The sequence below is a fragment of the Dryobates pubescens genome, chromosome 34 (genome assembly GCF_014839835.1).
Source record: "Dryobates pubescens isolate bDryPub1 chromosome 34, bDryPub1.pri, whole genome shotgun sequence".
In the NCBI taxonomy this organism is placed as follows: Eukaryota; Metazoa; Chordata; class Aves; order Piciformes; family Picidae; genus Dryobates; species Dryobates pubescens.
In genome coordinates, this window is record NC_071645.1 from 253,775 (window position 1) to 267,356 (window position 13,582).

At 51.2% G+C, this 13,582-nt stretch overlaps 1 protein-coding gene across 1 annotated transcript in view; it reads right to left on the reverse strand.

Annotated features, from left to right (window-relative positions):
- The window catches only part of KMT2A (lysine methyltransferase 2A), a 38,139-nt gene that overhangs the window by 22,310 nt on the left and 2,247 nt on the right, over positions 1-13,582 (reverse strand). Inside the window, exons 2-7 of the mRNA XM_054176146.1 lie at positions 7,394-7,463; positions 3,828-6,496; positions 2,711-2,888; positions 2,173-2,407; positions 1,159-1,223; positions 281-652 (exon numbers count right to left, since the gene is read on the reverse strand). Coding sequence (XP_054032121.1) covers positions 281-652; positions 1,159-1,223; positions 2,173-2,407; positions 2,711-2,888; positions 3,828-6,496; positions 7,394-7,463 — 3,589 coding nt within the window. The remainder of the gene's footprint in view (positions 1-280; positions 653-1,158; positions 1,224-2,172; positions 2,408-2,710; positions 2,889-3,827; positions 6,497-7,393; positions 7,464-13,582) is intronic.

The window sequence follows — 13,582 nt, forward strand, 5'->3', positions numbered from 1 at the left end:
GTTGTCATTGGGACATGAGCAGACAACAGCCTCCAGATACACCGCAGGCCTATGGACTGGCAAGCACAGCAAGGATTCTGCCTGCTGTCTCTTTCCCCGCCCCAGGCATGCTGCAGTTCAGTAGAAAGGAGCCAGCTCTAAACAAAACTTCCAAACAACTCTGCTGTAACTTCAGCAGCTCCCGAAGCCTTTCTCAGTTTCAAATCCAACAGCTTCTAGCAGTATCTACACTGTTATTTACCGCGACTCAAACGGATTGAGCAGAAACTGTCCCATTTACCTATTTCTGGCTGGGGAGGCTGCTTTTTCTTAGGCTCAGAAGTGGCCAGTTTAGGAGCTTCTTTTTTCAACGGCCCTGAGCTGGGTGGCTGCAAAGGAGGGGGCTGCATGGGCTGGGCCGCCTGCTTGCCAGTCTTTCTGGTGCCAGGCGCAGGGGCCTGTTTGGGCTCCGATGCTGGGACAGAGGAAGCCCCATCCTCATGCTTCTCCTCCGTGGGCTTACGGGCAGGCTCGCTGCTCTTCTTCACAGCACTGTCTTCTCTGGCCACCACTGCCTGGGGAGCTTGCTTCTGCCCAGAGTCCAGCTGGTTCTTCCCAGAATGGCTTTCTTTCTTCTCGTTTGTCTTTGATTTCTTCTCTTTCTTCTTTGCAGCTGGGGAGAAGAAGTGTAAATAAAGCAACACAGACAAAATGGTGATTTGGAGTGATTTGCTGATTTTCTAAAGCAAGGAAGCAGACACTTTGATGTCACAACTTGGTCATACAAGACAAAAAAATGCTATTTGAAAAAAATACAGCCTTTGGTCAGTGACATTAATGCCCCTGGCTTCAGCAGCAAGCTGTGTTCTAATGCCTGGGGCCTCTGCTCTGAACTGCCAGACCCTCCTGCAGCACAGCAGAGTCAGAGCTTAGTTGTGCAAAGGAAGCAGCCCCTGAGTACTGCCACACCAACATGAAGCTCTCCCAAAGGGACTGAACAGGGCACAGGGATGACTTGCTTGGACCTTGGGTCAGAGACTCATCCAGCCCTGTGGCACTGGGGAGCAGGGAAAAGCTTCACCTGAAGGGCAGAGAGAGGCTGAGCAGCCAGCATCAGCTCTCCACAAGACAAAAAAGCCTCTCTCCCTCTCATGTTCTCAAGCCGAGCCTCTCGCCTACCTTTTGCTTGCTTCTGGAGATAGGCTTTGGAAGGCATCCACTGCAGGTTCTGGCACTTCCTCATCCTACAGAGAAAGAGCAGGTTGGAAAATCAGAACAATGCAGGCTAATGATGGCAGTCTGTGAACATTAGACAGGAGAAGCTGAAGAAACCATTATCAATACACCCACTACTGTTTCCCAAGCAATCCTTCTCCTTCCTTCCTTCTTCCCTCCCTTCCTTCCTCAGAGATGTGTCAAAGAGACTTCTCAGCCCTCTTAACACAATTTGGAGGTTAATATAGCTGTCTAGGCAATACCACTGCTCCACCAGCAAATCCCCTCCTAATTTTGGATCTCAAGACTTCAGAAGCATCAGGGTGCTTCCAAGAGTCCTCTCTCCACTGTAGGTTTCCTTAATTCCAACTAAGGCTGTTTCAGACAAAACTAGTTACAGCTGGAGTAGGATGGGACTGGAAGATACTTGCAGCTTGGTCTGTACCACAACAGTCTCTGTTGGTGCCATTTCAGCTGCTGCCTTTTCAGACAGATTATTTACTCTCGCAAAATGGATTTAAGGTAGCAGTTTCAAACAGCAAACAGGCTCAGTGATATGTACAAAACTGACAGGAGAAAGGAACAGAGGGTAGTGTTTCTTCACGACCTCCAGGACAGTGCATACACCCCAGATAAACACCATCTTGCCAACACAAGCTCGTCAAAACTGCAACGTGGGAGAAGAGATCACTCCACGCATATGCTGCCTGCCTTGTGGAAGTCCATGCTGCCTAACGAGAGCCCTTGACCTTGTACTGAACGCCTCTCAGTGCCAGGCTGCTTGTGTCAGACTGGGCAGAGTAAACCAGAACGAAGTTTTAAAGAGCTCATAACAAGCACACCTTGAACCAGGTCCTTGACTTTTAAACTGTTTTCAGTCCTCTGCTGCGACCCAGCCTCAGCCCTCACTCAAAGCCCACCCTGCAGGGTGAGGGTGTCAGGGGTGGCTCAGTGCAGGGTTCCTCAGATGCCACTTACTTGCAGCACTGCTTCTTGATGTTGCGCCCTCCGAACTTGGGCTTGTCCAGACAGTTCGTGCAGACCCCGCAGTCCTCTGGAACCTGGCAGCCTGAGCACTGCCCACAGCGCCTCGAGCGCCGTCCCTTCTTCACCGGCGGCTCCTGCTGTGCCTTGTTTCTGGTCACTGGCTTAATTGGCTTGATAGGTGGAGCAAGAGGTTCAGCCTCTTCTGAGCCAGCTATCGATGACTTATCTAATCACAAAAAAAGAAAAAGCCTGATGTGAATTCACTGATGTCAAAGAATGTTCCAGGAGCATCTGGCTTGCCAATGGAAGGCATTGGGTGAAGCCTCGGTTACCTGCAGAGCCACACAGGGGATGTGCCAGTGTGCAGGCTCGCGTATGTGCACAGAGCCCACGGTCAGTGCAGGCCACACATCCAGAACAAACACAACAGCTAAAGGAGCAAATCCTGCATGGTAAGGAGCCCAGAACTCTTTAACTTGCCTCATTAACCACTCAAAGCAGTCCACAAAAGCTCAGAACCTCAACTCACCATCATTGCCCATGGAAGACAGTATCTTCTCCCGCTCCTCCCACGGTAAGGCACTCAGAGTGGGCATGTCATCAGGGAACACCGCGCGCTTGCGGCCCAGCGCCACCGCGGCTCTCCTGCAGACGTGTTTGATCCGTGGCCCACGCACCGACGTCTCTGACGAATCGCTCTCTTGTCCCTGTGGCTCAGAACGGGAGAACAGAAAGGATTCCTGAGACAGGCACCAAAGCCAGGCTGCAAAAACACCTACTGGAAGCTTCTGGACAACCTAAATCCTCAGGTTGCACTTTGTTAGAATGGAGATAAAAATGAGGCCTTTCAACCTTCTAAGTTATTCCAAGAGAAGATAAACTCTACAGAAGAGGAGGTTCCACTCACTTGGAATCACAAGGAAAGTTTCTACCTGCTACTGGAAATGACCCCAGCTCATGAAGCTGCCTTACCAAGGCACTGGCAGCACAAACATTACTTGACTGGAGCTGGACTAATACCTGGTGCCAAGTGACCCAGCAGAAGCCAGAGTAAATCAGGTTGGCTGAGAGCTTTGCAGTGGCTGGCCTTAAGGTGAGGGGTTTGGTTTACTGAGGTGCTAAAGGAACTGCAGCATTTTAGTGCAATTTTCCATGTTTTCATCAGAAGATTCTGAAACATTTCCTACTACCAGGACTCCCCGAACAGATAATTGTGAGGGCCTGGACTGCTTCTGTACCAGGGCAGACACACAGCAGCATGCAGGTCTCCACTTCAGAGACAGCATCCTGGGAGTGTTCTCTATAAAACTGGAGCTACTGATCTTCAACACCAGTGCCATTAGGGCAAGTTTACACAGCAAGGAGCTTGCTGGAGCTGTGCTTTCAGGAGTGCTATCGCTCTGGACGGATCGTTTGGCTTAGATTTATTCAGAGAAAGCTACTAAGCAGCACCATGGTGCTGATCCCTGGCAATGCAGCTTCCTCTCAGCTCTTGCCCAGGGTGCCTCGGTTTGGGACTGTTTGCCATCTGCTGCACCAGCAGCTGCTCAGCACAGGGTGTTAATTCTTCACGGTCGGGGCGTGAAAGCGACTGGTGCCTTTCAGCTGAGGTTCAAAGCAAAAACACAGCGTGGAGAAAGGAGTACCTGTGCTTTGGGCTGATCTGCCTGCTTGAGGGACTTGCTCTTTTCGATCTTGTACAGCTGGGCTTTTGCCTTTTTCAGGAGGCTGGCCACCCTCTTGTCAGTCATTGGCAGTTTGTCTGCTTGAGCCAGCATGGAGCTGATGGAGGAAGCGGAATGTTTAACGGTGCTTGATGAAGGAGCAGCAAGACGCAAAGCTTTCTCCTTCTCCAAAGCTGGCACGGTGGGGCTCAGGTCCGGATCTGATTTGTCCAGCCCCCCTCTACCTTTCTTGGACGTTTTGGTTTTGACGGCTGCTGCCTCCACCAGAGCAGCAGAGGAGGCATCTGCCGCGGGATCTGCTGCGGTGGACTTCTTGCGCCCAGCAGGTTTTTTGGCAGATGATGAGGCTGCAATGTCTTCGCTGACAACTTTTTCTTTGGGTATTTTACCTGCAGGAAACAACGCAGAGCTACTCTGAACTTCTGACCCCTTCTTCTTTTTCTCTTTCCTCGACTCCCGCTTGTTCTCCTTTTCTCTTTCCCTGTCTTTCTCTCTGCTCTTGTCCTTTTCCAAGCTTTTGTCAGCGTCTTTATCTTTGGAGACCTCCTCTGCTGCCCTGTCCTTGTTTCGGCCTCTCTCTGTCTGGGGGCTTGACGTGAACCAGGGGAAGAGAGGAGCAGGGCTGCCAGATGAGAACAGCTCTGCTGGAGCACTTGTCTGCTTCCTTGGGCGCTGGCTTCTCTCTGCAGATTCCCCAGACTGTGTTAGGGAATGGGAAGGAAAAGTAAAAGTTGAATTTAAGGCACTAGTGGCGAGAGAACTAACAGAAATGCTTGTTAATGAGGAGGAGACGGAGGACTGCGGGGTGAGAGCTGTCAGGTCGGAGGTACTGAGCCTCCCGCTTCTTGTCCTCATGGAGTGCGAAGGAGATCTGGGCTCTGATCGGATGGGACTAAACACTTTCCTCTTCCGCCGCCGAGAGGAGGCACCCGTGGCAGAGGTCCCCGTGGTGGTGCGACCGACCGACGAGGGTAGGGTCACAGACTCGTAGATCCTGGAGTGGGCCTCGCTTGGCGTGAAGCGGGGCGCTCGCAGCAGGGGACTTCTTTTGTGCATATCAAACCTTGTGCCAGAGTGCAGAGAAAAGAGGCGCGCCGGGGCTGTGGCGCCGGGCGTCGAGAAGCCGGACGCAAAGCCCACGTCCTCCGGTGTCAGTGGTGGGGGCCGAAAGTTGTCGAAGATCGGTTTGCGAATGAGACCCTCTTTGGCATACTTGGCTGAGGAGAAGTACTGAGGCTCCGAGCGGGAATGCTTCAGCGAGGTCCATCGGAACGTCGGCTCTCGCAGGATTGACTTGCGCTTCTCTTGCATGGGCGCAGTAGAAGTGGGAAGAAAGGGTGAGGCCAGCGGGATGGTGGGGGGCATCAGCCACGGGGTGTGGTCTGAGATGCTGGAAGCAGGCTGTAGCGGCGGTGGGGGAGTGAGCAAAGGCGGAGGAGGAGAGGAGGAGGATGGCTGCTGTGGCACGCTGGGTAAAGCCGACAGCTTTTTCACAGTCCTCTGGCCAAAGCTTCTTTCTGTTATTGAAAACCTTCTGTTCCTCCTGTCGCCATTATCGTTCTCAGGGGACTGGGAAACGGGCAGTGGTGTGTGAACCTCGGGGGTATTGCTGCGCTCCTCAGAAAGCGTTTGCATCTCCTCGGAAGCCTGGGAGTCTGTGGAAGTGTCCACGCTGGGGCTGCTGGACCGTGAGGAGTCTGAAGACATCTGGGATGAATGCTGAGAAGCAGCACTGGACTTCTCACTGGAGCCACAGGAGGTGGCACTGAACCTGCTGTTGGGGGTGGACTCCAGCCGGGAGATTTTGATGGGAGGGTCGTAGTCCTCGTCCTCAATGAACCGCTTAGGTGTTTTGATAATGCGCGAGGAGATGGCGCTCACCACCGGCATGATGAACTGCCGGATGTTCTTCAGCTGGGTTCTCCCCTTCCTGCCCTGCAGTTTAGCTGCCTCCTTCTCAATCTTTTTCTGCGCCCCCTTCTTAGCCCTCTGCAAGAGCTGCTTTGCAATTGTGGCATCTGTCCTCTTGGTGGAAGGGATGATCCTGACAGGCTTGATCCTCCGTGGGCTCTGCCTGACAGCAGCCTTCTCCTCTTTGGTGAGAGGGGGTGTGCCATCCTTCTCCTTGCGAATCCTTTGGGGCTTCTCCAGCTGCGAGTTCATGACCACGGGCGAGGATGTCTTTAGGCGTTCAGAGGATGGTGGCCTGCCTCTCCGGCGCACAATTTGGACACCCTTCCTCCCAAGCTGGAGTTTTGCCCCAGGCTTAAATTTGGATTTCAGTGGGGAGAGTTTACTAGTTCTTAACTTCTTGATTTTAGTTGCTTGCTGAAATGTAGTGGATGGTGACCTTTTGATTTTTTTCAGACACTCTTTCTCTTCATTACTGCCCTTCTGGATGTCCGATGCATCCTTCACTGGTGATAGTTTGAACTTGACACTCGTAAGTGTTGGAGGTCTCCCTCGCCTTTTTTCCCCGCTCTTTGACTCCTTCTTCTTTACTTTTTCCATGGATGTGGTTTCAGACTTGCTTGAAGGGGAGCACACTGAAGAAGAGTCTGACAGTACAGCTGAACTTCGGTCAGAGCTGCTCCGAGGCCTCCCCCGAGGTTTCCGTGGACTAGATTTAACTGGAGATGGAAGGAGAGAATGCAAAGCACACATTAAACTCCAAGCCTTGGATCAGCATTACCCAGGTCACGCTGCCCACACAAGCTGCCAAGACATTCCAGTTAATCAACAACTAAAGGCCCAGTTTTATCATTCCAGATAGAGAGCACCTTTCCAGCAAACCTCTTCTTCCTCACACAATAGGAAGCAGACTGTGTTTTTCAAATGTGACCTTGCCTTGGCACAACAACTGTGCAACAGCACAAAACCATCCACCCAGCTGGAAAGGGAACAATGACTCTCAAAGGCATGTGCCACCTCTCCCACACATTCAAAGATTATTTATTTCTTTAAGCAGATCAAAACTATTTGAAAGAAAAGTAAGAAAAAGAAAACTTTCTTTAGTACCATCCACCTGCACCCTCAGAGACAGGTCTGAAGGTGAGAAAACCTATGTGGACAGGCTGACACAAGGTTTACTAGAACATCTGGTTTTAGCTTTGAAACACAGCAAGCACTGGGCATTGGAGTCGCCAGCAGATGTGCAAGCCTCAATGACTCACCTCTTTCATTTCAAGGCACCAGAGCAGGATCCTCACCCAGCTCTGACAAGGAGCCCCATTCTTCACTTGGCACCCCATCAGCAGGTGTCCTGAAGCAGGATGCTGGCAAGGCCAAGCTGAGTGCCACATGCCATGAGCAGGGCAAATCCCAGTTTCATTAGGACAACTCTTATTCAAAGTTTCCTTGCTCCATACCACAACAGACATGAAGAGTCCAAGCCTACCTGAGTCACATCCAAGGGCTAGGGTAGTTTTTATGGTAGACCAGATGTGACAGAACAAACAGGAGACACACAGCAAAACCATCACAGAGGACATCACAAAGTCAACATTCTGTCTGCAATTTGAACCTACCTGTGGGGGACCTGGTGGGACTTTGTACTTTGACTTCTTCATCTGAACCGAAACCTAGAAACTGTTCATCCTGCAACAAGAAGGAGGATCAAAATGTGAGGCTGTGGACATCAACATTCAAACCAGCTTCACCACAAGCAAAGCATGAAAGGACTCTAGTGGGTTCTCCTTCCCCATGTAACTCAGCGGTGTTTATTCTTCTCACAAGCACTTGTGTAGGTACACACAGAGAGCTGTCCTTTGGAGACTCATGGGTAAACAAAGAACCAGTGTGCCGGCTGCTCACCAAACCAGAGCTCACAGGGTCTTGCTCAAACTGCCCCACGGACACACTCCAGCAAAACAAGCATTTCCTAGTTCACATGCAGACTAACTCCTCCAAAAAGCCTCTCTGGATGACCAGAAGCATCTGAGGTCTGTAACTCTGCCAAAGGATCCCGGAGCTCCAGCAAGACTTTGAGGCTCACTCTGGCCCCTTTCCAACAGCTTCTCTGAGAGAGGGTGAAGAAAACTCTCAGCTACTTGAACTACAGTTTAAAGACATTAAACCCCATGCACTGAGACCCACACCTGCATCCACAGAGAGGTGGTGATGGGATAAGAAGCAGCAAGGCTTAAAGCAAACTTTATTTCTTAAGATTCTCTGCTTGTTTCTGCTTGCTGAGCCCCAGCACTGAAGAACTCGAGTGCAATCCAAGCAGAAGGCCCCTCCACTTCTCCACACATAACGCTGCGGCGAGTCAAACACCAGACATACACACTCAGGCTGCAGCTTGTAATTGCTGTAAGCAATTAATTATCTGCGTGTGCCGGAAAAGGGAACAGTCCTGCCCTTCACCTCACTCGCTCTTCACAGCTGCAGCAGTGATGCCAAGAAAACCCAACAAAGCAACAGCAAAGCAGTAAAACAGTGCCCAGGAGCCCCCAAGGCCTTTGCTGGAAGGGAAGGTCCCTGCTTCTCAACCATAACCCTACAGCTGCAGCCTCGGAGCTGGCTCTCGGCGCCATGGGTCAATGGCCATCACAGCTCCCCATGCACGCAGGCTAGCCACAGGACCTGTGCCCACAGCAAGGTGTGTGCCCAAGGGAGAGGGTCCTGGACACTGCCTGAACCAGAGGCCACTCACAGTAACACATTCTGGCTGCAATGGTCTAAGCACCAAGAAAGCAGGCTGAAGAGTAACTCCCCACCTATTAACAGCTGGGTTTAGAAACACAAATGGGGCAGCTTGCCTCACACCATTTCTTCTTTGGTAGCCCACCAAAAACAGAGACCTGCAGCATTTTCAGACACCCCATCATGTGCATGTGGCCTGTGCTTAGTACTGGGAAAGGCCAAATAATGCTGACTTGTGTGTGCATGAGCCCATCTTCCCCAGGGAGACAGAACTTGCCACTGCAGGCAGAAGACTCTTAAGGCCCTGTCTGGTGAAGAAGATGGCAATGATTTCCTCCCATGGAACAACTCACTTCAGAGTCTCCCAGCCCTAATCAAACAGCTCCATGGTGCTACCTCCAAACCCACCACACTACAACCTGAGGAGCACAGCCCACAAACACAGCATTTTCAGGGAGAATAAGGGATGTAAAGACTCCTTTATAAGAAGAATAAAAGAGCCTTCCCCTAAGAAGTTTGTTCAGAACTTGCCTTAGATCTAAGTGAGCTCTGTTACCTTGATTCTCCGATGGGATGCATGGATTCTGGCTGTGGCCTGATATCCTGTGAATGAGTGACCAGAAGCATCTACAGTCAGAGGGCTCCCTCTACAAAACCATCCCCGTGGGTACAAGTAGCACAAGCAAAGCATCCTTCATGCTTCTTTGGAGACATTCACAAGTGCACTGCTGACCTCAGTGTGGTCTCTCTCACTACCTTCTTGGGCAGCCTTGTAACTGGTCAGAGAAGATCAGGAAGGCCACAGAGTACCAGTAGGCAGTTGCCTGGCTGACCCATCCAGCAGGCCATTGTATGGCTCAGCGCCGTTTTGAGGCAAATCCAGCAGGAAAAGCCTCCTTCCCAATTTTCAGAAGTGACTGTACAGCACGACAGATGGAGAGTGATTAAAAACCATAATGGTTTTCAACATGACCTCATTTACCAGAGAAAGAATAAAGCAACACAGAAAAGGTCACTTGGGATTATAAATACAAGGATGAGGGGAGGCTTGCCTCGTGTGAGACGCGGAGCCCAACTCTGCGTGTCTGAAGTGCAGAGCTTCCATGTGCACCTCCTGCTCAAACACCACACCACCTCCGCTGGTCTGAACCTCACGGCTGTGAGCAGATGAGGAAAGGCATTTCCTGAAGCAACTCAGCTACAACAAGAACAGAAAAGCTGCAAGGAAATTTCTACTACAACATTCCTGAGCAAAATCACTTTTCAAAGAATTTCTGACTAAAGCTCTTGGAGGGAAATCTACCTTCACATGAGCAACTGTCCTGAAGGTACTGACTGATCTTCTGACCTCTGAGGAATAACAGTAGAACCTGTACCACTACTGAGCAGCCTGCTCTCGATCGAGATGTTGGGGGGGTTGGACTTGACAACCTTTAAAGGTTCCTTCCAACCCAACCTATTCTGTGATTCCATGGCTCCATGAAGCCTGGAGGAACTGTCACCAAAGCTGCTGGAAGCATGGAACCAGTGATGTGGCTTGTTCCAACCAGCTCTTGAAAAGCTTTTACAACAGTAATTTTACAACAGTCACCTGAACAATGCTTTACTCTTCTCCTGCACATCATCTTGGTTGGGGGCCCAAGCAGACCACACCTCACCGTTTTGGAGAAAGAAAAGCTATTGTTAGCAGCTCATTCACAAGCCTGCTTAGTAACTGTGGCACAATACCTAACGACTCAGCTCAGCAGCCACCCTTGGAGGCTGGCACTAGGTAACCCCGAGCCAAATGCTTGTGCCAGGAGCAAAGTCGTGTAGGAATTCAGAGAGATGAATCCCCAGGCAATCACTTGTGATGCACCAGGGCTTCCTGAGATGTCCCAGCTCAGCTGAGGGGCCACTCATCCCTTCACTCTCTAATGAGACAAGAGTGGGAGTGGCACACAGACTTCGATGGGGCTTTGCCTCACAGCAGCATCCATCTACCTGCACAGTGTGTCCCAAGAGCATCCAATGCCTCTTGGCTGGGTCACTTCCACACAACAACCCCAAACTAGAACAAGGGGAAGATGCAACTGTACTGTCAAGGCAATCAGACACAACCATAGAGCCACGACGATGACTCCTGATGTCAGAGCTGCAGGAGCAAGCTGTTCTTCACGGGGTGACAGGCAGGGCACACACATTCTGGCAGCACTGCTTAGCACACATCTCAGTCTTGCCAGCCTGCTAGGCAGGAAAGAGGATTCTCCAGCACTTGGAGGCAGTGGCACAGCTATCTCTGGCTACCAGGCCAAACTGCAAGCACTGGAACAACTTACAGCAGCAGCCCACCAACAAACACAACCAGTCCCTGCTTCCCACCAAGTCCCACTTCCATTCTGGGTGAGAAAGCCCTGTTTGCAACTTCCACTCTGAAGAAATCCAGCTGCTTTTTAGAGTACCTGAAACTGTCTTACCCTGGTCACAACAGGCTTTCAATACCCCTCCCAAGGAAGAGAGACAGCCAAACTACTACCTAGAAAGACTTTGGTTGCAAGTGATGAAAGAAAAGCATGAGCAAAGCCTCCTGGACCACATCTAAGAGACAACTGGCCACACATCACTTCTAGCAAGTGAAACCTCTTCCTTCCCCAGTTCCATGATGGAAGTTTCAAAAGCAACGCTTCAGCTGGACTTGGGACAACTGAGGAAAGAAAAGAATTCTACAGCTTGTTGTTAAATAGAGGAGGATGTAAATAAAGATGTCCAAGGCACCACAGCAGCAGACTGCAAGCATCAGACACTCCTGCACACGACTGTGCTCTACAGCTGTTGTAGAAATGCATTACAGAAACCTTTAGCAGTGGTCAGCTCATCTTTTGCTCCTAAAGGAATATGCACCACCTGGCAAAACACAGCAGCTCTGCTTTGCAGTTGGGTTTAGGGGGAGCAGCTCACTCTGCTACATGGATTTTGTAGTGTCGCTTCAGCTCATGGTCTAAATTCATTCACTGTCAGCACACAAGATTGAAATGAAGAGACTGACCACCATCAACTGCAATACTCTTGGTAAAAACCAAGGTCACCAACCCCAACAGCCACCAATGCTGGAGAGGGACACAAAACAGAGCACATAACTGGAACCCAAAGGAAACACCTCCCTGCCACACTTTCACTTCACAGAGGACAGCCAGGCCCTTTTCCCACTCTGCTCTCTGGTCAGCAAGCTCCGGCACACAGCTGGGAAGCCTGTGGTGAGAATGTCCCCTTGCACTCGTGGGCAGCAGAAAAGTGCCCGTGCACGCCACCTGCCTCACTGCTGGGAGCCATCAGCACCTTCTGCAGCACTCCACAGCTTGGGGGGGAAACAGTTCTACATGCTTGGTGCAAGAGGCTGAGAAGCAAACAACCTTCCACTGAAACCAGCTTCTCCCAGGAACTCCAAACCCCCTTCAGCTTCACCAAACCTCCCCTCTGAGGGTTCTGGGTGCTGGGTAGCAGTGACCGAACTGCAGAAACAGGGACCCCACCAGGACACTTCAACTCGGCACTTCTGTCTTCACACGTGTGACAGCAAGCACCCGAGGCGACAGAAGCCCTGTGTCTCCTGGGCTGACACCACACGTCCCCGTGTGCTTCTGGCTTTACAGCCAGACCTGCCAGCAGCTATCCCCTGTGCCCATGCAGTCATCACAGCATCAGTTACAGGCTCTGCATCTCCGCCTCCCAGAGCAAACACCCCAGCAGCTGTACACAGCACCAGGGCAGTTGGGAGGCAGACGGGATTTTAGTGCCTGTGGAAGGAAGAAACTGTGCTCCCAGCTCAGGCGTGACCACGGCGGCAGCATGGAAGCCACTCCCTCCGCGCAGCACATGGACCTGGGAGGCTTTCAAAACAAGCCAGCCCTGGCTGCACACCCAGCATCTGCCTGTGCAAAGCCCCTGCACAGCTACAGCAGCACTTCCAGAGACACCAACAGCACCAAGCTGATGCAGGTTTATGGGATAAGCTGTCAGTGTGCACTCCAGCAGCTCTCGTGTCCCAAAGCTTTCATGAAACTCCAGAGAAGGAGGGCTCTGAACTGACAGCACTAGCAGGTATTTAGCAGCTACACACTCATACCCAAAGCTCAGGTAATGAGCCAGGAAAACACAAGCAAGCTCCCTTGATTACCAAAGTGCCAAGCACACCAAGCTGGAAGGAGAACACACACTACAAATGCCATTTTCTTCCACCAGATGTAGCTTTAGCGTGCAAAAAGCAGTTCCCCCAACTCTTGCAGTGCCAAAGTCAAGTCTCATAGAATAGCTCCCTTAAAGTAAGCTGGTTTCAAGGTAACTCAGCAAAATAGTGAGTTGCAGAAAAGTCAAGGAATCCCACAGATCCACCAGACACCTGGGGAGTCTGCGGTGACCCCCCCAGATGAGAAATAGTCAGATCTGTACCACAGAACAGCCATGGAAACAAGGAACAGACCAAGCACAATCTTTGCTCCAGATTTCTACTGTTTTTGTTGCATCCAATCTTGATGGCAATGCACCATTTCAACAGGTACACAAACAAACACTAGAATGCAGCATGCCACCAGCAGGTCAAAAATGTAAGCATCAGAGCAGAAGTCACACAAAAAAAGGTAAGACAGCTGCTTCTCCTCATCACTGTGGGCTCCTCAGCTCCCAGGGACAGCTTGGGTGTTTATCCCTACTGCAGAACACCAGCCCATCTGAAGCTTCTGGCTGACCTGGGTCAGGGAAGACTCACACCCTTGCGGAGGGGAGTGGTACAAACACAAGGCAGATACTCCAAGGGTGTGGTGAGCCCCAGCAAACACAGGTCTTCTGGAAGCCCCCTTCTAGAAGAACATTTCCACCCAAAGCTGGTACCACATGGGCACCAGAACATCACTGTTTCAACACCAACACAGAGCTGCCCTCTCCCCCAGAGACCACAAGTAAGCCACTGCTCAGGAGCACTGGATCCTTCAAAGCAAAACCACTTTGGTTCTTGAGCATCACCCAAGAAAAGCATCCGACCACATCTGGGAGCTTTGGAGCACCTGCTCTGCATGCAAGCCTGAGAACGCAGTGCATGC